The 26,839-nt window shown below is 29.3% G+C and overlaps 2 protein-coding genes across 2 annotated transcripts in view; one reads left to right on the top strand and one right to left on the bottom strand.

Annotated features, from left to right (window-relative positions):
- Positions 1 to 26,839, top strand: part of LOC107455655 (fasciclin-2-like) — a 132,250-nt gene that overhangs the window by 80,404 nt on the left and 25,007 nt on the right. The window contains exons 4-5 of the mRNA XM_087167742.1: positions 17,779 to 17,913; positions 25,427 to 25,570. Coding sequence (XP_087023868.1) covers positions 17,779 to 17,913; positions 25,427 to 25,570 — 279 coding nt within the window. The remainder of the gene's footprint in view (positions 1 to 17,778; positions 17,914 to 25,426; positions 25,571 to 26,839) is intronic.
- On the bottom strand, positions 5,253 to 9,742 carry LOC122271788 (uncharacterized). The gene is made up of 8 exons (XM_087167741.1): positions 9,499 to 9,742; positions 8,723 to 9,409; positions 7,787 to 8,646; positions 7,555 to 7,707; positions 7,244 to 7,479; positions 6,836 to 7,152; positions 5,999 to 6,754; positions 5,253 to 5,924 (listed from the first exon to the last, which is right to left on the bottom strand). Exons 1-8 carry the CDS (start codon positions 9,583 to 9,585, stop codon positions 5,331 to 5,333), a joined length of 3,690 nt encoding a protein of 1,229 aa, XP_087023867.1. The 5' UTR covers positions 9,586 to 9,742; the 3' UTR covers positions 5,253 to 5,330.

Below are 26,839 nucleotides of genomic sequence, written 5' to 3'. Positions count from 1 at the left end.
AAAAGATCATTAGGAAAAGGAAAAGAGGCGGAAGGATTGAATATTTTGTAAAATTTCTAGGATATCCGGATAAATTTAACGACTGGGTGACTGACGTCAAACTACTATAAAATATAATTGTTTAATATAATCGTATCATTTGTAAAAATGTCTTTCTATGTGACACTACCTTCCGACAGCTCTACGCATTATTTTCAAGAAAATAAAATATCCCATTTTACTACGCAACTGCCTGTACCGATAAATTTAAATGGAGAATGGGAAGTGGGTTTGTCTGAAATCATTTATCCTCATTCGTGGCTTAATGTGAATCATACAAATAATACATTTTACTATAGTACTGGAGATGGAAAATTGCATAAGCAGACGATCGAAGCAGCATATTACGAATCAATGTACGATCTTGTATCTGCAATTCAGTTAATATTACCAAAAAATCCAAGTAAATTTACTTTAATGTATAACAAAGTTACAAAACGGGTTAAAATCAATGTAGTTCAAGGAGCAGCACTACATTTAGAAAATCTAAGTGTTTTGTTAGGCTTCCCCCAAAATACAATTATTCGAGGAACTATGAAAAGTGAATTTCCAGCCGATGTCCAAACTGCATATTCTTTTTTCTACGTCTATACGGATATTGTTTCTCCTCAAATAGTGGGAAATGTACAAGCCCCCCTCTTGAGATTAGTCAGGGTCAAAGCGCAAGATGGTGATGTAATTAGTCAATATTACGATAGACCCCAATACTTACCTGTGATCCGTCAATCTTTTCAAACAATTGATATAGAAATCCGATTTCACTCAGGGGATTTTGTTTCGTTTGAAAGAGGGAAAGTGATATTAGTTCTACACTTCAGAACTAAGCAAATACTTTAAATATACACACAAACAATTTTAACTGTCATTTAAACAAAAGTCTTCAAGATGAGCGTACCTTATGTGTGTTGTTCAAAAAAATTCGAAGAGCATTATGCGGGTCAAAATGGTCAAGGATTGCCCTACTATAAAGGAATTCCTTTTCAAAAAGGATACGGTCTTGGTGGATTATTTAGACGTTTATTCAGATCTGCTCTTCCTTTTTTAATAAAAGGAACCAAAACAGTAGGAAAAGAAGCATTAAGAACTGGAACCCGTGTAGCAGCTGATGTACTATCTGGTCAAAATTTTAAAGATGCTATGAAAGCAAGAAGCAAAGAAGGTGGAAAAAATTTAGCCCAGAAAGCTATCGATAAAGTTCAATCGATGGTTGGAAAAGGCAAGTATAAAAGGAAGCGTAAAAAGCAGAAAAAAATCATTCGTTCAAAAATAAGGAAAGTGAAAGGACGGGATATTTTTGATCCATAATGTCGTTTTTATTAAAAGATTCTCCCGAATGCGTTAAATCTGAATTAGAGCTTTTCAACTTACCCGCAACGCAAACCGTCATTCAAAGTGGACAATGGGTAGAGTATCACCCGGTGTCAAACGTGTTTGATAACGCCCCTGTGGAATTTCATGTCTCGGGAAATACGGAAGATTACATAGATCTCAGTCAAACCCAACTCTATGTCCGAGCGAAAATTGTAAAATCAGATAATAAGCCTATTTTAGAAAATGATGAAATTGGTCCAATAAATCTGTTTTTACACTCATTATTTTCGCAAGTAGATATAACTTTAAATGATCGTTTAATATCTAATTCAAGTAATACATATCCTTATCGTTCCTACATTGAAACATTACTTAATCATGGCTACGACAGTAAAACATCCCAGCTAACCTCCGAATTATTTTATAAGGATTCTGAAGAGGGTTTAAAAAAAAGATCTGCGTTTTTCAAAGGAAGCACGTCTGTTGACATGATTGGATGTATACACAGCGATATTTTTCATCAAGAAAGACTTATGTTAAATTTAGTAGATTTAAAAATTAAGTTAATACGAAGCAAACCTCAATTTTGTTTGATGGGAAAGAATGGATTTAAAGTAGTGTTAGATCACGTGTCCTTATTCATGAGGAAAGTAAGAGTTCACCCTGGAGTCCTTGTAGGGCATGCTAAGGCCCTAGAGAAAAGCACAGCAAAATACCCCATCAATAGAGTGGTATGTAAAGTATATTCTATACCGAAAGGTAATATGTCTATAGTACAAGACAATATTTTTGTTGGCCAAATTCCTAAAAGAGTTGTAATTGGATGTGTTGACAACGAAGCTTTTCATGGTAGTTATAATAAATCTCCGTATGAGTTTAAACATTTTGACTTAAACTTTATTGGACTTTATGTTGACGGTCAACCTACGCCTCACAATCCTTTTGAATTGAACTTTGAACAAAATAAATTTATTCGGGCATATCAGAGTTTGTTCATGGGAGCTGAAAGAATGGGTCAAAATAGAGGTATTTATATTTCTAGAGAGGATTATCCGAACGGTAACGCACTTTATGGGTTTGATCTATCACCGGATTTATGTGACGGAGAGCATTTGAATCTCATCAAACATAGCAACCTACGTCTAGAAATGAAATTCAGTAAACCTTTGATAGAAACTGTATGTGTTATTGTATTCGCAGAATTCGAAAATTTAATTGAAATTAATAAATCAAGAAACGTGCTTTACGATTTTGGAAATTGATTATGGATGGAATACAAATTACCAATATTTTGTCTAAAGACAAGACAACAGCCCCTTATTTCCGAGGTGTTTTTTCGGCGGATACCATTCCTATCTTACAAGCAAAATCATGTGTAATTGTGAATCAAGATATCTCATCAGGACCCGGATCTCACTGGCTAGCGATGTACGTTAACGAGTTCAATGATTTAGAGTTCTTTGACTCGTATGGACAAACGCCGAATTTTCATGGAAAAGTAATAGAAGACTATGTATCCAAGTACCACAATACATGTTGGAACTCGATTACTTTTCAATCAATGTCTTCGAATGTTTGTGGACCTTATTGTATTTATTTCATTGTAAAGCGGTGCCAAGGAAATTCTATGTATTCAATTATTAGCAAATTATCTGTAACCAAAAAGAATGATTTTCGTATGTACCAGTATGTAAAGAAGAAATATGGTGTAAGAATGACTTATGTTCAATAAATTATGATTTAAGCAACTTGTATTTCATTTATCGAATTATAAAAATATTTCATATTTAATTCCAAAAATATTTTTTGCAAACTATCAGTTTTATATATATATATATGTATTAAGGAATATTGCGACATAAAACCAACAAATCGAAAGTTTAATATTAATTACTTTTAATTAGCCGGAAAATTATATCTCCAATGGATGAGATTCTAAAGCTTCGACATCCCCTAAATATGATTGTGGCGGGTCCATCAGGATGTGGGAAGACACATTATGTTAAGAAACTCATTGATTTTCGAATGATACATCCATTTCCTAAAACTATTTTATGGTGTTATGGTGCTTATCAAAAGTTATATTCTGAAATGCCTAATATTACGTTTCACGAAGGCATACCGTCTAATTTGCATACCTATACAAATACTTTAATTGTAATAGATGATCTAATGAGTGAATTGGGAAATGATTCCAAATTAACTAAAATGTTCACTAAAATGTCACACCACCAAGGGCTCAGCATAATTTTTTTGATTCAAAATATCTTTCACAAAGGAAAAGAAATGCGCGAAATATCGTTAAATTCTCATTATATAGTTTTATTTAAAAACCCAAGAGATAGATCACAAGCATTGCATTTAGGAAAACAACTGTATCCTTCAAAAGTAAAATTTTTTAGAGAAAGTTATGAAGACGCCACATCGAAACCTTTTCATTATTTACTGCTTGATCTGAAAAGTGATACAGACGATAATTTCCGCGTGAGAACAGGTATGTTTCCTGGTGATACATATTATGTTTATCAACCAAAATAGAACTCCTTTGAATAGAATCAGAACAAAAGAAATGTTCTTTGATTTATTTTGTAAGGCCGTAAATTAGTACACAATAGTAAATATTACTACTGCTATCAACTTCCCTAAAATGGAATTATTAACCCTGACTAAGTGCTGTATTTCATACAAAGTCAAAAATTGAAAGAAAAAAAAATTTAAAACTTATATAAATTACCAATTCAGGTAATATAATTTCATTTCGCAATAAGATGTCGACGTGTACAGTGCACACTCTACAAGTTCTTAAAAAGTTATCAAAAAGTAATAACCCAAAAGACATTCTGAAAAAATCTACCAATAAAGTTATTAAATCTGTGTGCGAATGTATTTTAAATGTTGTCCGTGGAAACGTCCCTTTAACAAAAAAGCAGACAAATAAACTTTCGTTTCATAAGAGAAGTTTAAGAAAACTATCAAATAAAAAAATACCATTATATAAAAAACGAAAAATTTTAATTCAACAAGGAAGCGGTTTTCTTTCTATCTTATTACCTGCTGCACTATCAATATTAAGTTCAGTAATTCATGGAGTTTAGCAAGAAATTTGTGTTAATCCCACACGATCAAATGCAGGCGAATTATTTATCGGATTTGGATAAGCAGATGAAACATATTTTAGAAAGGAAAGATTTAGCGGATCATGAGAAAACTACTCTTTATCTACAAATTTTACAAAAATATACTGAGTTAACTCATGACAAGGTTAATTTATCAAGAGATCCTGAAGTATCTATACCTCCAGAACAATCTGAGCAGATTCCAGAACGAACAGAAGAAACAATCGAAAAAACAAACGTGAAAGACGAAAATTCAGACTTCGAAGGACAAATTTTGAGAACGGCTCCTAAACGTTATCATGAAGTTGCTAAAGAAATATTCCAATTTTTACGTGGTCAAGACATATTGAAGTGGAATAACAAAGGTGAAATCATTCACAAAGAAATAGTCATTCCAAAAACAAGTATTGTACATTTAGTGAATGATTTATTACGAAATAGAAAGAACGCTCCAAATGGGCGCACTACCTTTTTGAAAATTTTAAAAAATGTGAATTTCCCTGCTACATTAGATGTCAACAGAAAATTGTATGAAGTCCGTAAAACTGTAACAAAACCTGCAAAAAAACCTGTAATGTATGCTAGAAAAAATTCATGGATTAAACTCTAAATTTATAGGCTATTTTATTTGTGTTTGTTTCATTTCCTTATCACTTTTAATTAAATATACAAAACACAACTTTGAAATAAATTACTTTCAAAGTACCACAAACAAAAAATTGCAGTTTCAAAACAACATTTGTAAATTAATAAAATTCTTAATTATAAATCAGACAAACTCAAAATTAAGCAATTTTCATTTTATTATGACAAAGAAAAAAATACAAATTAACAGAATTAAATTCCGTATTTTACAAAAATCATTCATTTTGTATTTGACAAATCGTACCCATATGGTACTGTCCAAAAATCATCAACAACAGCACGTTTATCAAAACTAAATGAATATTGTTTAGTTTCCTCCTTGTTTTGAATTTTAAGTTCCTTTACGTTAATTCTAAATTTTACATTTTCAGTTACAATTGGTTTCCTATTGCCGTTAACAACAACGTCTTTTAAACATTGAAAATTCAACTTACAAGAGTTCTGATAATTTAAGGTGAATCCTCTGATTTTGCAGACAGTATTTCCAGTCGCAGTTTCATATCCGTAGTTTTTTGGTCCTGCAGCTACGAATTCTCGTATATGGGATCCATCTAATTCGTCTGTAAAATCTCCAAGGTAGTTTCCTATCTCTGGATCGTTTCCTCCGTTTGAAATGTATATCACGCTATCAGTGTCATAGTACAGCACATCTTTATCCAGGTCTAATAAAGTGTCCAGAAGTTTCAACCGGGCATAGGCTGTCGTAAAGGCCGCTATGAAGACATTACCACGGGAATTACTCTCCACAAAATCTCTCTTAATTTTATACTGTATCATGGCGATCTCCTCAGTCGGAAAAGCAACATTATGCATCTGAAAGATAGAATACAAAAGTTTTAACAGTGCTAAGGTAAAACTGTGAGTTAGGAAATAGAAAAGAATCTAACCTCAAATTCTTCACTCGAAAAATATTTGTTGAATTCCTGAAGTGAAGATACAAATACTGTTTGTAGCTTATCTTCGTTTTGGCCAAATTTACCCCAGAAAGAATTCAACATTAATTTCGTAAGAGCTCTTAGCCCTGGATTTTTCTTAATATTGTTGGCATCCAGAAGTATTCCTTCTCTTCTCAAATAATCCGTAATGTATACTTCTCTCTCCTCTTCCGATTCACACCCTAAGGGCCAACCCGACGACTCCTGTTTGATTTTCAGGAATAGATCTATATATGGTTTAAACAGACTATCGCTCCTATCATTAAAATGGTAAATTTCGTGAATTTCTAGCAAACTGTAATTCAAAGAAATTGCTTTTTGCACTTCTATTGTGGTCCAAGTACCTGTTAATGATCTTTCACTTTGAGTATGATCGCAGGGAGGATTTTTCCTCGTTTCTATACAGGTCTGACATAGACCAAATATCAGTTTACCTTTCGATCTAACAGGTAGAACAGGGTGAAAGATATTTTTAGGGGGAAGTATCGTACACAAAATTAACCCGAAGTAGTTGTCAATTGATTTGAAATTATTTGTAATTATAGTAGGATGCCCTACCGGATAGAAGCAATATTTATTTACGTAAGGATAAAGACTTGTGAAATCTATGTATTTTATTTTTTCTGGGGCTTTGGCACAGTGATAAAGCTTGGAGACTCCCGTTCTTCCTCCGTAAAAAGCTGATCGGGGGTTCAATCTAGGTATGCACTGTAAAATATAAGAATCGACCTTTGTGTAACAGGCAAATACCGAATTGATTTTAAAAGTAGAAATAAGAAAAATAAATACCTTAAATCCTAACAGCCATTCTTTAAGTTCTTTGTTATTTTTCTTTTTTTCTCTAAAGTCATGCTCCCACACATAGGTCACAATATAACCAGCTTTTTTGAGGGCCTCCTTCCTTTCTTTTGTTTCACATTCCAATTTCCACATCGGCTTGTTTATGGTGGGATGAATTGTAGAAGGTTGAAAGCATTTAGTGCACCCATGATAGTAGCATCCGTAAAATTCATAGACAGTGTTACTTTCCTTGTGAAAACCATCAACATATCGGTTCAGTATCTTAACTTCACCTGTTTCTCTTCTCGAATGCTGAATAGTGCGACCTGAAATTGAAAAAAAAATACTTTTAAGAATGACAGAATAAATATAAAAAATGACAGTACAGCTCTCTATAAAAAAAACTCGATTTCTTACCGCTTTTAAATTCCATGAAACCTAACCATTCTAGGGCTAGTTGACTCGTATTAATATTTTTTACGTATCCATTTTGAGGAATTATGGCTATAGAGAGAGGTTTTATGAAGAGGGTGGAATAAACTCTCATACATGCGGCTGCGATGGTTATTTGCTGAAAAGGATCAATGCCGGTCAGTTTAATAAAGTCCTCTCGAAATGTAACACAGCAACGCCTTAATATATCAACATCTGATCTGAAATAGTAAAATAAATTAGAGGATATTAAAACAAAGCGGTCAAGTATTTGAAAACTCTTATTTATTTATTACCTGCAGTACTCTGTTAATTCTTTCCTGAAGTTAAAAGATTCCTTTTGTCGACAACTATACCAGTCAAAAAAATTTTTTCTATCTTTGGTTGACATAGTATCGGGACAGAAATGCACGGGGTCAGGTAAAGGTCCTACGTATTGTTGGTTATTTCTGAAATTAAAATATAGGACACGTAAAGGGAATACTTTAAATTGTTTTAGAAATATCTAGATGGGAAATTAATATTTACCTTGTATTGAAAAGATGTGGAAAAAATCCTTTTTTAATTTCCTTTAAGCCGAATGCATCTGGCAATCTGGATAGTGGCATAGGTAAAAAACTAAGCGAATCAATAATTCGGATTTTTAACGAGGGCAATGTCAGGCTGAGAACTTTACACCCCTTCATAATTACGTTTGGCTTTATTGTTTGTCTAATTAAATAAGACATCAAAAGGATACCGTCGTATCCCTGCATGTTATGCGCTATTACAGTATAGCCTTTATGGGGCGGGGAAAATAAAAAGGCTCCAAACTTTTCTAAGGAATCATATCCTTCAAACTGCTTCTCTCTTCCGTCCATATACTGCATTATGATGAAATTTACCTCATGTTCACTCGACGACTGATCTACCTCAAAATCAAAGAAAATGTATTTCTCTGAAGGCGGACATATTTCTGTCCGCCTCATAAAACAGAGATGTTCAGATGTAATACAGGATTGTTTGCAAAATTTACAAATATTTTCCCCACAAATATGTGGAAACTTTTTCTTATAAACCTTGTAGCAGTCTCCGCAAAGTCCGAATTGCGCACATAGAGATAGATGCTTTTTGTTATCATTTCTATGCCTTTCAAAGCAGTCTAAGGAACGGCACATCTTGTTACAGTCTGGGCAATTTACGGGGCGGGTTACAAGACAAGAGTCTGAAAAACACGTAGGGCATTTGTTTTTACATCTGTGGGCAGATTTAGTCTTATAACCTATGTCACAGTATGAGCAGTAATAAGAAGTTCCTAAAAAACCAGTCATCTTTGTAATTACATCATAATGATTCTTTTTTAACCATAAAAAAATTTTTTTTGATTTATCAGGAGTGCTGAAGGTTACCTAAAAAAGAATACAGCCCGATAAGTTTCCTGTTAAAAAATTTTAGAATCTTAAAAATAATATTTAAATAACGTACCTTATTAAAAGCTTGAGCGTCTACAACATTAATTTGAACATCTAAATGCAGGGCAAATTTTTCTATTTCCGAATGACCACAAGGTCCTAAAGAAACATTTGCTTTGCAATGCAATTCTCTTGCTAAAACACCTTGAAGAGGTTTATTCCCTGCACTAATATATTTTTTCCTTGGGTCGTTTTCAAGATACGCAACAGCAACCACTATAGCTCTTGCGCAACATAACTCATCTTGGTTGTTGATTGCAATTATAGATTTTTTAGATTTTGTATTCAAGGGTAGGTTTAATATTTTGGTTCTACCTGAACCAAGAGGTCGCTTTATTGTTAAAATATTAATTTTTAGTGAGGAATCTAAATCAACTTTTTTCCCTGAAATAATGACTTTCTCAATCTGAGAAACAATTTTTTCAGGTGTCATTTCAGACACAGGCATAAGTTTAGTGGATAAAGGGCTGTCTAAACTTGTAGTATCTACACATATCCTAATAAGATCTCCGGGGTTGAGAAATTGTGTTGAGCGTTGAATTATTCTATTAAACAATTGTAAGACTCCTTCCTCTACTTCTAATATCGAAATATTACTTCTTGATTGTAAATTAAATATTATCTGATAATCTATTTCTTCCCCGTTATATTTCTTTATAGTCCGCTTTCTATTTTCTTTTACATCAAACTCCACCAAATCCTAAATTTAAAAAAAAAAAAAAAAAAAAAAATCAATTTTTACTTATTTTTTAAGATATGTTAAGTTTAATGCAAAATTTTAGTTCTTACGTTTTGATTTGAGGTTGAAGGCCTATTAATTGATCCACCTCCAGTTTGAAGGAAAAAATCTTCGCGTTCAAGGAAATCTAACTCCATCTCATCTAACTCTAGGTCCTCATTTTCTAAAAAAGACTGTACGTGGGGATCTAAGATTTCATTGTCCGGTAATTCTAGAAACCACTGAGTATCCGGACTGCAAGGCTAAAATAATTTAGTTAAAATTATTTACATCGTACGGATTTAGCATGTACTATTAATTTTAAAAATAAAATTTTTCCTTGCAACAAAATCGTTTTCTTCGAATTCTTGGGATAAGGATTTTCCAGACATTCTAAAGTTACTTTGAATACACTTCAGACTCCTAGGAGGAGATTTAAAATAACCTTTAAAGCTTTTCACAGTTTATATCTACATAAATATTGACAGTGAAAAGTTTCATAGTAGTAAGAGTATTTTTTTTAAACAATATGCGAGATAGAGCATTTAAATTTAAAATTATTTAAATATTATACTTATTTTAATATTATTATTATTTATTTAAAGTGACATTAAGAGTGAAGCATTACAAAAGCCCACTGTTATTAGAGAGCAATGAAAATATTGGATCAACAATTTCGTTACAAAGAAAATTTTGTAAATATTGCGCACAGTCCACCTTTACTCGTCAGTCAAGCTATAATTTAAAGTAACACTACGTATTTTGCAGGTTTATACATACACTGAGAAGCAGTAGGATAGTAAAACTTAAAAGCATAAAACATTTTACTTAAAAATTAAAGTAATACAAGGTATGAGTTTTACATTTATTATTGTCACAGTCTATCGTTTAGAAAGATAAGAACATTTTACAAAATATACTACTTCTTTAAAATTTAATTTAAATTTCTAATACTATTTTATTTATATAAAAAAATATTGCGTGCAACTTAAAAATAGAAATTAACTACTAAAAAGAAATTTAAAATGCAACTTACCCATAATATGAAATCCAAAGAGAATAGATGTTTTTTCTACGTGGAGAACGTAGCGGGACCACTGCAGACAACGCAGTACATGTACGCTCTTGATGCTCGCAATATTTATACCATGTACTTCCAAGACTTTAACTTCAACTTACAGTTCACGATTCCATTCAAAGTTTATCATGCAAATTTATAAATATAATTTGCATACTAGAAGAAGTGAAGGAGGGTAAAGTGAAGTGAAGTAGTTGGCCCTACCGGTTTAACTCCCTGGTTATCCTCAAATGTTTAGTTCCTTTGATTTATGGTGACAGATACACCAAGAGGTCGTGGGATAGTGGTTTAGACGACAACCACTATCCCCCGACCTCTTTTGCAAAGGCAAAGGTTGGGGGTTCGATTCCCGCTTGGGTAAATGACTATTTCCCTTATATGATTCGGGTAAAAATTCATTGACGTGGCTCGAACCGGTTACACTTGTTTTGATTAAAGATGCTCTTCGTTGATACTTAGTTTATTATCATTCAAATTTCTCTGTAGATTCCTTTCTCATAAAATTGTATTTAATAAACAAAAAAATAATAAATAAATAATCAAGAGAATTCTGGAAAAGTTTTTTAATTATATTTATTACGTTATTAAAATTGCAAGCACGTTACAAGTATTTCGATCAAAGATGCGTTTAGTTGATACTCATTTATTATCACTGAAATTTTTTCCAGATTCCTCTTCCACAAATTTTTTATTTAAAAACAATAAAAAAAGAGACATCTGGAGAGATATTTTTTATTATATTTATTACGTTTTTTATTATATTTATTACGTTTATAAAATAGCATGCGCTTTGCAATTATTTCGTTCAAAGATGAAACGAATATATGCGGCAGGTGCGCGATGCAATTATTTTCGATCAAATATGCGTTTAGACAATATTCGTTTATTATCATAGAAATTATTAAGAGTCTTAAACTCTCAGATTCTTCCATCTCTTCCGAAAGAAACACCAATGAATATTATTTTTAATATTATAATATGCAATGAATAAAGTAGTAAATACGCGTATTTAATTAAAAATACAATTTTAACTGTAAAAAAAAAGAACTTAAATACATTTATTTTACTAAAAAATAATTAAAAACATTTATTTCACTAAAAAAGACAATAAATTAAAATAATATAGTTAAAAATAGACAAATATTTAATTAAAAGAACATCCCGAAAATCAGATTTAATTAGCAATCAGGTTTTACGCGCTAAGTAGTATAAGGGGAAACTTTGGCTTTCCGGAGTGACGTCACTTCCGGAAGCCAAAGTGCCCCTTATACTACTAACCGCTAAAGAACATAATTCTCAAAAATTGCTTAAATTCATCAGTTTTTAGATTTAATTTTTGAATAACCCAGAAGTAACTCAGGAGCTGATGAAAATTTCGATTAGTCCATTTTGGTGATGAAATATTTATTGCTTCAGCAGTTTTATAACTTCAATAGTTCCTGCAGTTTCTTCCTGTGGTTTTTTGTATCATATATATTGTGTCAATGTTCAATGTTAGTGCAGGCATCATCAATGACTTCATCATCAGTGACTACGTCTAGATCAGGTGGCAATATTACCACTTTAGGGTCACTATTATCAAATCCATTGATCAATGGCACTAAATAGTCATGTTCATTTCATTTGTTAAAAACTTTAGAAATTTTTTTGCCAAAATGGATAGGCATTAAATGCAAAGCTCGCCTCTAATTTCATTATTTTCTCTCTAAAAGATAGTGCCACCTAGTAATTAAACCTTATGGCCAATGAGGAGTAATTCTAAAAGCAAACTCTGGACTTATGTTCAGAGAAACCCAGATGTAATTGAGTTTCTCAGGAGGATGCTTATAGTAGGGGATTTTACCATTGTCCTCCATATAGGACAGCATATCAATTATTTGTAAAACCAGTTTAAATATATATATTTCGATTCAGTTTTTACTCAAATTTAATATTAAGAGCTTGGGGTAAATAAATTTCAAAACAAATTTATTTTTTTCTTCTTGCAATTATTTAAAATTAAATTTTAATTAGCGTTAAAAAATGTTGTAAAAAATAGCTATTTTCAAAATTCTATAAAAAATACGAAAAACTTAAAATTGATCATAAAATTAGTTTATTAATGTTAATCCATCTAAAACATTATTTTGGAAGTGAAAAATAATTAAATATAACAACATCCGTTGCAAAAATTCAGCAAATTATCGCTGTCCTCTATAGAGGACGATGATAAGCTACGGGTTAACTGGAAAAAACATTCCTACAAGTATTTCAAAAATAATGTTTAAATTTTTTTTTCGCAATCTTTGAAATTTATCTTTGAAATTTAAAAAAAGAAATATTTAAGTCAATAATTTATTCATTGTCACTAAACCACCAAATTTCGCAACAAAATTTGCAATTTGAATAATTATTAAGTTTTAAAAAAGAAAATTTAAAAATCATACCTCAATATTGTTTAAGAGAAAGTAGTGCTTTATTTGCGTCACACAAGAAATTGTTTGAACTACCTATAGTATGAACACGCACTGACGCACGCAAATAAAAAAATAATAATAAACAATTTGCTAGTGTGTTATAGTTTTTTTTTGTGTGTGAAGAAAGTCAATTTGCTATTAAAATTTTTTTTTTCGTAAATTTTGTATTAATTTTATTTTGCGAAATGCATTTCGCGAACGTATTTTAGCTAATGTGAGCGTTAGCTAAAGCAACTTTCATGTTTAGGCTATTACTTTGAATGAATTCAATATTACACATAAGGAAATTATTGAAAATGAAATATTAACTATTTTCTGTAGTTTTTCTAGAGATTAGGTTTTAAGAATAAAAAAAACACCTAAAATAAATAAATAAGTAAATAAATGAAGAGTTAAAAATTATTTGCATCTCTAGTAAAAAACATAAAATTCAAAATTTCTATCTGGGATTTATTTACATTTCATATCTGAGAGCAAACCATTGGGTGAAAAAGTTCTAAACAGTTATTATTTCTATGTATAGACCAGTTTACTCTTCACACTTTATAATAATTATTGATTTTTGGTTGAAAAGTATTTTCGAATGAATTGATATTTAAAAAAAAAAATCAAATGTATTATTATTTTAATTTATACATTTTTGGCAAGCATAAACGAATCTTAAAACTGGAAAAAAATTGCGCAAATATTTTTCAATTCACTTAAACAATTTCTCTAGATATGGCGAAATCCATAACAAATAAAATTAACATTAGGGGGCCCATGATTTGGATAGCTCTCCTGATCAAACAATTAGGGCCATATTTTCCAGATAGCATCTACTTCCTATATTTTGGGGTCCAGAAATCTGAACTCGTCGAAAAAAAGCAAGGTTTATTCAGAGAAAATACTTTCTGTAACTGATTTCCCAACTTAATTAGTCATTAATTCATTAATCAATTAGCATATTTGAGGACACCTCTTCGATACATTAAGAATGAGTCCTAGTACGTGACGATCCGATCATTAGATCAAAAGTTATTTAGAGTGGTCTAATTTTTTTTTTCTCACTGTATATAATATAAAACTTTAAAGAGAGTGATAAGAGTAGAAAATAAATTATATAACTTTTATAAATAAAATGTATGTTGTTACAAAATTCGAAATAAAAAGATGCATTTCAATATTAAAATATCAGCATTTAATTTAAATTTGATTATCAAGAGGAGGGTATTTTATACAAAATTTAGTCTACTAAAAAAAGATTATTAAATTTGATTTTTCATGAAATTTAATTTTTATTTATAAAAGAAATATGATTAGAAGATGATGGATGAAAGGAGGAAATGACAAAGTATAATTTTGTTTCTACGCATATTACATTTGAAAAATATGAATTATTTTTAAAATTTAATTTTTTTTTACTCTTATTTAATTCAATTGATAAACATTTTAATTTTTTTTAAATAAAGAGACAAACTATACATTTATATGATCTGTGAAAAATTAATAATTTTTTGATTTCAATGTAAATTGAAAGTGATTGAAAGAAATATAAAGATATTACTTAATTCAATTTTAATGTTTCCTTTCAATGAGTTAAGCTTAAAAAAATCACGGTAACATTAAATTTGACTTAAAAAAATTCATTTAAGCAGAAAGTGACTCAAAAAGGCGTGAAAATTCTCATTTAAACTAATAAACATTGAATTGTTTTTTAAAAAAATTGCATATGAATCAGAAGGCGAAAAAAACAAATAAATGAAAACTTTATCAGCAAATTTGCCAGTTTAAAATACATTTATACATTTTAATTCATAACAGATTTCTAAGAAAATTGAAATTTCATCAATTTTAGTCATTTACTAATTCATGTTAAAATTAACTATATTTCATTATAAATAAATAAATTTTAAAAAAACATTAAGCAATAGAAATATTTAAAAATCAAAGGAAAATTGATTTGTTGATAAGTTAGTTGCTATGCTTTACACAAAATGATGTAATAATTGACGTAGCCATAATTACGTGTTAAAATCAGTTTTGAATTTGCAAATTAAAGAAAAGTTTTAGAATGATGTCATTTATACAGAATCGGTTACCTCTTCTGGAATTGACTCAAGCAGTAAGGATCACGTGATAAATCAGCTCAAATCCATTCGTTAGCTTATATGCACTGAATTGAGTTTATATCTGCTGGTAATAAACGTCTGCTTGAAGCAGGCACCATTATTGAAATATTGCCTCATCTGCTTTTCCAACCTTTGAACTGAGTGTATAGGATTTAAGAGAAGCGGACTTAATCAACTGATAGCATAACTCGCAGCATACTCAATGGAAAATCCTGATTAATACTCAACTTGTTTAATGAGGCGTTACAACAGGAATTTCAATACCTTTTAATTGATATAAGGTTATTGGGAACAGTTGCTTCAGGGCAGTCATTTTAATATATTGCAATAGGTTATATTTTGGATGTTGATGTGTTATTTAGTTTTTAAATTGTTGCTGATGTACAGATATTGCTTCAATATGAATAATAATTTGGATTTAGGTGAGATAATAACATTCTAAATATGTTTTTAAAATATAAACCGATAATTGTTATATCAAAATAATTAGGTTTTGGGTACGGATATATTGTTTACTTTTAAAATGTAATTGAAATTATAATATGTAAATATTATTTTATTTCAAAGAATAGAGTGGGTCTTTAGCGCTATTTACTTTTAAAATGTGTGAATTTATACGTGAATTTAAAATTATGATTACAATTAGAGGGAGGTTTTGGATAGTGCTGTCTTGCTTACTTCTAAAGCTGGGTCACGTGGAATAAAGTGGGTATCATGGATAAAATGTTAAAAAAAACATCTATTTTCTCCTTTTGAACTTTGAATTTTTCTTAAAATAATTTTAGAAACATTCAATAGGATTGTGGCAAGAATTTTTATTTCAGTTTAGGAAACTAAAAAAAAATTTTATGTTTACAAATTATACGTTTAGGATCAATTTATACAGTATGTTAGTTGAAGCTGTTAATGAACTTTCTTCCAATATCATTATAACCTGGCACAAACTATTAATATTTGGTCAAACTAGTAGAGGGACATTTAAAGAGCAAATAGATCTAAGTAGAAGTATAGGTGTAAACTTCAGACTTCTATTTATTATGAATTGTGTTTTGAAGAGGGGTGAAGTGGGTATATGTTTAGGCTTAGTTAAGTATTATATGGTATGGATATTTTTTTTCTCCTGAGATCAGTTTAATAAATAACTAATAAACTATTTTTTATAATGAAACTATAAAGTAAATTACTCGTTTGATTACAGCCCTATATAGTAATTTTAACACTGAAAACAAAATTTCTTTTGAATTTTAATTTTTAAAGAGAAAAATTATAGGGGTAATAACAATATAGCTGACATATTATACAATTGAAAAAAAATACAACTACATAATGGTACGACTTAGTGAGCATATTTAAGGATATAAATAAGTTTTCACACAAGTTTCTGCCTTCATATGGCAGTTTTGTCATGGAAAACAAAACAGTTTCCTGAAAAAAACTAAATAAATAAAAATGCATGACTACTAAAAACATTAAAAGCACTTTAAATTACCATTATAGACACACCTTAAATTACCATAATTTACCATTTTTACGCTTTCATTTATATTTGTTACAAATTTCTGCCTGACCAGAAGAGGGCGCTGTAATCACTCACTCACATATAATTATGTAATCACTTATGTGGCAGGCAATGGATTGATTTGGATGACTCATTGGAGAGCCCCTTTTCGTATCATATATTTTTTATTGTTTTATTATTAAATTTGTTGTTATTAAATATGGTTTCTTTATTAATGCACCCATTCACCACTGAATCATTTTGCAACAATATTTGATAAAAAAACTATTACAATTTTCTTGCTTTTTGATGAAATTGTGTAAAGTTCATCAAAATATTCTGCCTTCGAACTGAAACTTAGAACACTGACTCTTTAAATTAAGTTAGGCTTCATATTTAATCTATATAAATTCAATTTGTATAAAATTCAAAATTTTCCATAAAAAAATTTCATGGGTTGTTTTTAGAGTCATATTTAAAAATATTTTACTTTATACCTACTATACCTCATCTAGCACTATTAAAAAAACACATGCTTTTTATTAAAATTAGAATTGATATTTTAGATAAGTATATTTTATTTTAATGCTGTGAATTAATAAGCTATATGTTTTAATTTATCAATAGTTAGTTTTGAATGAAAAATGTATGATTTACATGTTTATAATAAGATGATTCTTTGCATTGTACTATTATTGGTGTGTTTTGGAAACTAGTTAAGTTATTATCCGACCAATATAAAATTTTGCCTATCAATTATATTGTCTTGAATCATTTTATTGAAATAATCAAAGATAATTATTATTGCAATAAAAGATTCAAATGTTTCCATATTATTTCCTATATATATATATATATATATATATATATACATATATATATATATATATATATATATATATATATATATATATATATATATATATATATATATATATATATATATATATATATATATATATATATATATATATATATATATATATATATATATATATATATATAAATCGTTGAATTGAATTTTTTTATTACAGTACACCTTGTAATACTTTTGATTTCCACACATACATTATTTACATATCATTATTTTTAATAGAACTAATGACTAGTACCTTTTTAACATTATTAAAAAATCGTTTCAAACGTTTTCATAACACTTTATTCAATTGAAAAAAATGTTCTAGTTAAAAAAAGCAATTTTTTTTCAGTATCAATCACTTTCTGGGATACACCGGAAGAGCAAGTAGGAAAAGAAGGTACTGATTTCATGATCATGTGCGCAGTAAGGGCTGATCCCTCACCCATTGTTTCGTGGTACGTTAATGGCAGTCTGATTATTGATGGTAAGAAACTTTTTGTACTAATTTGTTTTCGATACATGCCAATGAAATGAACAATAAATCATTATTGCTCACAGAGTATCTGTAACTGCCATTTGACTTTTGGCTTTTCAATAAACATTACTTAAAAGAATCCATAAATCATTTCCAGTTTTGTTGCTTAACTACATGGAAAAAAATTATGATTTTTTTTACGCTTGCATTGAAACAAAACTCTTTGTAATAATTCCGGCATTGGGAAAATATGTATTCAGATTTTTTTTAAATGGCAAAGAATATAGATGGTCATCGTTTTTTGTTTTGATTTAAAGAAAATAGAATTATCTAAATTTAAAAATTAGAATTTAAAATGTAAAAATATAAAATAAATCATGCAGTTTTAAGATGATTTATAGACAAAATTGATTTATTAAAATATTTTTCTACTTTAAAATGCAAAACATGTGCACAACTAAAATAATAAAAATAGATATCGAAAGAAATAAGATAACACTATCGTAAATTTAAACTATACATTCGAGTAATCTATTATTATTATTTTTATGATTATTATAATTATCATTATTTATTATTGTATTACAAGTACAAAAGAAAACTTCAGTTGCATTGTTGCAGTAAAGAATATACTAACAATTTTAATAGCGTGATTTGAACATTAAAGTTCAAAAGAACAATAAAGTAAAGCAATTCAATAGTTATAATTGAACTTATCTTTTACCGTAATCATCTCCAAGATTTAAAAATTGGTCTTTGCAAACAAAACAGGTCAAAAGTTATATTTAAACACTAAATATCTGTACAAAATTATGCTTTTAGGTCATAGATTACCTTATTTTAGCATATGTCAATATTAAAAAAAGATAACGAGATTAAAATCTTTTCAGTTTTGCTTAGATTTATAAGATTAGATTTCAGTTAATTGAAAAAAAATTTATTTTATATGTAATAAAGAAATTTTTTAAACTTTACTTGTAAATGACTGCCACGAAAATTTTCGTACCTTCAGAAAAATATCCTTGCATAATTTCTTATATCAATTATTTGGATACAATTTTCGGATAAATTTTGTAATCTGATTACCTTTTGAAAACTGATTCGAGACATGGAAAATTTATTATTTTCCATTTCATCAACTTTTCTATATTTATTTTATGAATGCCGCTCCAGTAATTGTTCTTAGAAATCAATGGTTTTATTTTGTATTAAGTGTTGACGAAGTTTGCAAGACAAAATTTGTCATATTTCTGAACCAATTGCGGAAAGTTTAGCGTACACATTACTCAATTTAACGTACACAGTACACACATTGTGAAAAATGATCAGTAACTGAAATTAAAATTTCTCGTCAAAAGCGGTGATACATACTGGTTTTCGAATATCTAAATCTTTTTATAAAATTTCAGTCACATAAAATTCATCAACAATTTTGTTATTCTTCTGAAGAAAAAGTGTTAAGTTCAAAAGTGAAAAAATAAGAAATTCCACTTGGTGAAAATAATTTCTTATATAGCAATGACACGATATTTCATTTAAAATGTAAATAAATGCAAAAGAAGGTTAAAAAAAAGTTTTTCATAAATTTCAGTTTATGGAATTAAAATTTATTATCTTTAATTTTTTTTTAAGAAAGCTACTATTCTAATTCAAGTAACTCATAATAACACAATAATTGATTTTAACAAAATTGTTGTTTGGTATTTAAAAATTAAAAGACTGACAAGTTTAATCTCTAAAAATGATATAATATGTCCTGAATTGCGTCATGAAAAAATCGAATGCCACACACTTGAAACAAATAACTGCATAATGCGGTTAACTTCATGTTTGCTATTAAACGTTGTTAACATAAACTAGTTAACTTTAAGAGTTATTGTTCATACATTTTATCTCTATTTTTTTCACTTGATATATATCCGATATCTTTATAAAAAAATGCAGCTAATTGCTTTCGGTGTTAGAAAGAATTAACAAAAATAAATTTCATGCTATGAGTTATAAATGAATGGTATATAAATAATGTCTGAAGATATTTTTATAATTACTCTTGATATTATTATGTCCCGCAGTGGACTGATCGTTAAGACACGGTTCCCAGCAGATCACCGAAGTCAAGCATCATTGGTTACGGTCAGTGTGCGGGTGGGTGACCACTTGGATCAGTCTGCGTAGGGACCGAGGGTGTGCGGTATTGGTCCTCGTTAAACTGTGCTACCGTAAAGTGCTCGACTTCGCGCGCAGGTCGTCGGGCTACCAATGCGGAGGTGCCATCCCCTCCACAGAGGATCAAAATTGTGATGGCATGTCTTCGGATCATCCTCCGGGATGTTTCCCAGACCGTCGCCCATAGCCCATTGTGCAGCTCTAGTGCGACGTAAATTAACAACAACAACATCTTGATATTATTATAGATAAAGTTCAAAAATTAAATTATTTTTTTGAAGAATAAAAGCGGCTGACACAAATAAAATTGACTGAAAATTTTTTAGTTTAAATGGAAATAATAATTCAAAATAAGCGATAATTTAAAGGAAGTGATAATTTCATTTTAATGATTTGCAGTGGTTGTCATAAAATAGTTACCACATTTTTACTTTGTTCATGATTTATAATTCGATTTTTAATATCTCTAAAGGGATTTTAAAAATTTGAACTTACTTTTATTTTGAGGTGCTCAAAATGTTCAGTTTTTTTCATGTGAAGCATCCCGATGACTGACCATAGTAACTTTAAATGATCTTAAACTTGATGAATGTATTGAATACCGTGCTTTAATACTCATCTATAGAAATAGGTAAATATGGAGATGATGAATACATTTTTCAGAAAACATAATAAATATTTATATAAAGGAGACTAGGGTTATTCCGGGTTGTGGGGTAAAACTGTGTCCCTCTTATTTTGGCGAAATTTAATAAGCCTTCTAGTAACTAGCTCTGTTACACTTTACTTTCAATAACAAGATAAGAAAGGAGAAATTCAAGTGAAGAAATTAAATGAAGCACAACAGCTTTCAGAAAGCATAATATCTATTCATATAGGGAAGACTAGGATGAAACCGGGCTATGGGGCAAAACTGGGCCCCTCTTATTTTCGCGAAATTAAATCTGCTTTCCAGTTACTAGTTCTGTCACACTTTACTATTCAATAAGAAGATAAGAAAATGAAAGGATAAGTAACAAGATAAAAAATTAAATGAAGAACAGTAGCTTTATGAAAACATAATATATATTCCTATAACGGAGACAGAGATAACACCAGGTTTAGGGGTACAACTCTGTCCCTCGCATTTGGGCTAAAATAGATTTGCTTTCTAGTTACTAGTTCTGGTATACGTCACCAATCAAGAAGAAGATCGAAAAATGAAAGAAGTTGCAAGATTAAAAATAAAAATTAAATGGGGCACAATAGCTTTCTAATGTAGTGCACAGAATTAATAGTAAGCCATGAAAAAGAGAAATAAGGAGCCCATTCATTGTAGCTCATACGTTGTGAACGTGTGGGCAGCAAAGTATTAATTTCTCTGAAATGTGCCGATTATTAAAAATTGCGGAAAATCTGCTACTTTACTAGGATGAAAACTACTTAGACGGTGACAGCTCTCGCAAAGCATTATAAACAAGAAGGTTAAATGATGTTCATTTTCCTCTTTTTTTGCATTGATAACAGAATAGGTATGCTCACCATTTTGCTCTTTCTCAAACAGTAGAAGAATGTATCTTTCTCAAAAAAATTTTTGCATTAGTATTAAAATATTAATATTCAGTTTGTTATAAACAAAATTTCCGAACTACATTATCATTACTCTAACGATCGCTTGATGTCGGTTAACTAAAAGAAAACGCGTTTGCCACTTACTTCGTCTTTTTGTTCTACGGTATGATTTTAATAATTGTTATGCAATTTTTGAAGCCAGGGGGCCGCTGCCGTGCCACAGGTCCCTGGTTCGATCCTCGGGCCGGGCAGGGTTGACTCAGCCTTTCATCCCTTCAGTGGGTCGATAAATGAGTACCAAGCATGCTTGGGAACTAAACACAGGGAGTTCCCTTTAGCCCTGGGGAGTTCCGCGTTCCGCTGACCACCTGACCGGAACATCTGCTTCTGCACCCCAGAGCCCAAGGTCAAGAAAACTGAGATGGGCACAGTAGGCCTTGGCCCTCTAGGGCTGTCACGCAGCTGAGTTTAGTTTAGTTTAGTTTATTAACATACAGTTTTTGTGTCTTTAATAGTAGCATTTTGATATTTTGACACATTGGAAATGCAATGAGATTGATAGATAGATATAGTTGGAAGAAAAAGAAAAGCTTATCCCCCAGATGAAGGTAGTATAAAAAAAGAACACGGATGGTGTTATAATATGTCTAAAAAATTAATTTACAAGCCCTTCTACACAGAAAACAAAATAAGTATCCAAGTAAACAACTCCCAACAGAAGTTAGGATTTATATAGAAGTAAGCTCTATTTACTATATTATTTGCTACACCGTAAAAGATGTAAAGGCTGCATATGTTCAGACTTTCTTTATTTGAAACGTGAATATGCTCTTTTCGTTCAGCTAATCTATTTCCGTCAGAGAATGCCCTTTCGATTCCCAAAAGTAATTATTCTAGTATGATAGCCTATATAGTATTGCTGTTTCTACTCTATCAGATATCGGCCTAGTTTTTTTTTTATTACTCTTCCCTTCTTTCGATCATCTTTTGTTTTTGTCCTGAAGCTTGATATTCCTCATGATTAGTTTTTGGAACGTGTACATTATCAATAATCAAAGTAAGTACACTATACAAAATTAGAATATTGATTTCAGTATTATTAACTTAAAAATTATCTTTTCGAAATTTACCTATATTAATAATACAAAAAATATTATAACTCATTTCAGAAAGTTAGAACTTGTGGCGGAACTTTTTTAAAAATGCTCAGATAACTCTTAGTTTAAGAAAAAAAGTATATAAAAAAACCCTTTTATTTAAATTTTTTTTTTAATTTGGAACGAAAAAAATGATTTCAACAATAATATTAGACTGAAATATGTAGGTAAAGAACATTTCTTTCAAAATTTTGGTTCCAAATTCATTCCATTATCTAGATGTAATATCTTGTTCTTTGCTTATTGAAGAATTACTTATTGAAGAATTACTTCTTTAAAATTAAAAAAAAAGCATAAGCTGTTTTTCTTGTTGTTTCAGATGAGATCATGACTTGATAAAGTTGGGTTTAGATATGGCAAAATTCATAAAATTATTTACGATTAACTTGGAGTCAGAGTCAATATACTTCGTCCCTCGTGTTACTCTGTTTAGCTAATCTGTATAGTTAATCCGCATAATTACTATGTTAATCCCTATGTTAAAAAATAAAACAAACTGTATTCCAAAATATTAATCAGTGAATAATTATGTAAGGAATTATTATTTGTATTATTTATGAAGGTTAGCATGGGAAGGGGGGAAAATAGAATCCCATGTCGGGACACCTTTATGGAACTAGAAATTTAATTATAGTGAATGTGAACGAACGGATATTAACCAAAACTGTGGAAGCCAATTTTATACAATTCAAAATGATAATTGGGACGAAATTCACTAAATCTTTTAACAAATAAAAATGTACCAAATTAATTTAAAAAAATGAGTTCAAAATCTAGATTTGTCAGATTTCTCCTCTTTTGAATCTGAGACATTTGAAGTAAGCTTAACATATTTTATTGGAAATTAAATATTTATATTTGTGTAAATAACATGTTATAAAAGTAATATTTACTCGATTTGTGCTAAAAGACGCAAACAATGGTGTCTTTATAATAAATATAAAAATTATTACAGTTGTCATTCCCTCATGTCATTTTTTAGAGTAAAATAAAATACAACTTCATCGAGAAAGTGGATAATTATATGTTGCTTTCTTGTATGAATATAATTGTATGTGATTGACTTCAGAAATTAATTAGGCCTAACTGTTATTTTTAAATTTTAATAAATTTGTCATTCCCTCACTAGTGTATAAAGTAAGGGAATGATTCAAAATGAGTATATTATAAAAAAATTTTTTGTTTAATCGTGCCGGCCAATTTTATTTCCCAAACCTGTAAAAACTATTAAATATATAAAACTAAATTATAATAAATATTAGATATACTTAGTATGATATTATTTTCAAACTTCAGGTAGATGTAACTTAGATTAAAACATGTATTAAAATAAAATATCATTCCCTCACTATTAGTGTCATTCCCTCACTTTTTAAATAGTGAAATTAATTAATTTATTTATTAATTAATCTTAAAAAAATTAATTTATAAATTAATAAATTAATTTATTAAATTAATTAACTTATTTATTAAATTAATTAATTAATGATTAATTATCGTAAATTGATTAATTATAAATTAATAATTTAAAAAATTAATTAATTTAATTATTAAGTATAATTTATAGGATACATACTTTCTTTATAATTCCATTACATATTTCTATTAATATATATAAAAAGTTTCAGAGCTTTTTATTCACTTTACTTTTTTGGGATTTTATGAACTTAAAAATGACAGTTTTCGTGAGAATGACCCATATATATATATATATATATATATATATATATATATATATATATATATATATATATATATATATATATATATATATATATATATATATATATATATATATATATATATATATATATATATATATATATATATATATATATATATATATAGTGACATCAAAAACTGTTCGAAATGTTTTTTCAATGATTTCAAGGTGCCTTTAAAATATAAATAAATTTTTTTAATTACATTTAAATAAAAGTTAACATTTTCGAATTCTAATGAGAAAACAAAAGTGATTCGAGGAGTATGTTTTGAAATATGTTGTGCGATTTCGTTATCGTTAGAATTTTATTTGGAAATTTTGTGCTTATAGATTTAGTGTAGGAAAAAACATTACCTAGAATCTGCATAGAGGAGACGATAGTGAACTAATTAATTAGAGCAGACGATGTTTTGAGTTATGAAATTAGACACAAAAACGTACTTTCTTTAAATAAACATATATTTTGTTCAAGGAATTCAGATTTCTGACCCTAAAAATATAGGGGGTAGCCGAGATCTGGGAAATATGGTCTCCATAGTTTGGTCAAGAGAGCGATTCAAAGTTTGAACCCCTCAATGTTAATTGACTTTTTTTTTCATATTTCGCCACATCTCGAGAACTTTTTAAGCTAACTGAAAAATTTTTGTTGACAATTGTAAAATTTGTTCGTCCAAGGATAATACCGTGAAAAAAAATAAAATTAATAAATATTTTTTTATTCTCTTATTTCATTAGAGTCGAGAAAATTTTGAATTATAAAGTACAAAATGTTTTGCATAATTTTAAAGTAGGTAATTTTACATGGCAAAATACAAAATTTGATCGAAATTTGTTGACTAGTTCCTGAGAAATCAAATTTTAAGTATACGTCTGTTTGAGATTTTTAAATTTGCATTCCCAAACCTTCTATATTATTATTTTTTAGGTCCTCGACGCACTATTACTGAAGATGGACTGTTTGTTAGAAATCTAAAGACATCAGATGCCGGAAACTACACATGTAGAGCATTTGTAGTCACTCCACACAAATCGCAGATTCAAGACAAGCACATAGAGGTCCACGTCCATTGTACGGTTCGTTTGAACATCGGTGTTTTTCTGTGTGTCAACCTTTTCTACCTGTTCCCTTTTTCATTTCTGATATATTTTATTTTTTTAATGAAACTACTTGTTCAAAAATTACGCAAAAATTTATGAAACTCTTTTTATAAAATTAAACCAAAACACTTTAATGTACTTACTTCTGCATAGTTAGAAATTTCTTCAAAAAAATGGTCAAATACCAATTTATTTAATTGTTATTTTACCATATTCAAGCAAAACAGTTAAAAAATCATAAATCATAACAGCTTTCACCTACTATGGATAACCAACTAGAATTTTATCGCACCAACTAAGTCAATGAAATGAAGCCACTTATTGGCAGCTGGGTACATATTAAAGCCAAGAGGGCAATTCTGTCAGTCTCATGACCGAAAGAGCTGGGGTTCGAATCACACCGATGACAAAACCTACTGAAAAGCAAAGCTCCTATATTTAGTTAAATTTCTTTTTTCAGTTTTGAAGCCTATGCTGGCTGTAAATGGTTAAAAAACCGTACAGTTTTGTATGGTTATATAACCATGCTAGTTGTAAGCGTTTTCAATACCGTAAAGGTAAAAAAAAAAAGTTTTTTTACTGTAAACTTAACGCTAAATCAGATGGACCGATTGCTTCAGGTTATTTCACCATAATTTTAGAATAAAAATTCTATCAGTATATAAAGTGATTTAAATAGAACTATATAATTTTCAAACAAGTAAACATTACGCTTTGAAACTGCTTGTATATGAACAAAAATACTAGAATTAATATATTTATTGAATATTTTAGGACAAATGTTGTCACGAGTGCTAAATAGGTGATTACAACTGATAGTTCCTTGCACAGTCATTATTTTTTCAATATCTCTACGAACTTCAGACTCAGTCCATTAATCCTTCATAGTCTTTAATTTTATTCTAATTCATTAAGCAAATGCAGTAAATTCTTTCGATTAAACGTTTAAAAAAATAGGTTATACACTCTTTATTACAATAATTTGTACTCTGTAAAAAATATTCAGAAATTAATTTTGACTCAACAAAAATTTTTCCGAAAATATAAGAAAACTTTAATGTCTTGTTGCTGATCAATTGAGAAACATTTCTTTTATTTTCGATAGTAGGAAACTGAATAGCAATGACCCGGATTCAGTATCAGAGTGTAGCGTAGCTACCACTATAACGATTAAATCCCAATTCGTTAGTATATAAGACATATTAACTTAATCCTATCTTGATGTTTCTTTTGATAGATG

This window comes from Parasteatoda tepidariorum, chromosome 7 (assembly GCF_982258835.1).
Source record: "Parasteatoda tepidariorum strain Cologne lab strain chromosome 7, Ptep-v5.0, whole genome shotgun sequence".
Classification (NCBI taxonomy): domain Eukaryota; kingdom Metazoa; phylum Arthropoda; class Arachnida; order Araneae; family Theridiidae; genus Parasteatoda; species Parasteatoda tepidariorum.
Note: the sequence above shows the minus strand (reverse complement) of the source record. Positions and strands in the feature narration are given on the sequence as shown.

Coding starts and splice junctions, on each gene's coding strand:
- LOC122271788 (XM_087167741.1), bottom strand. CDS start 9,585: ATGGAGTTAGATTTCCTTGAACGCGAAGATTTTTTCCTTCAAACTGGA. Junction 9,410..9,498: donor CTTCAACCTCAAATCAAAAC/GTAAGAACTAAA, acceptor TTTTAAATTTAG/GATTTGGTGGAGTTTGATGT. Junction 8,647..8,722: donor ACGCTCAAGCTTTTAATAAG/GTACGTTATTTA, acceptor ATTCTTTTTTAG/GTAACCTTCAGCACTCCTGA.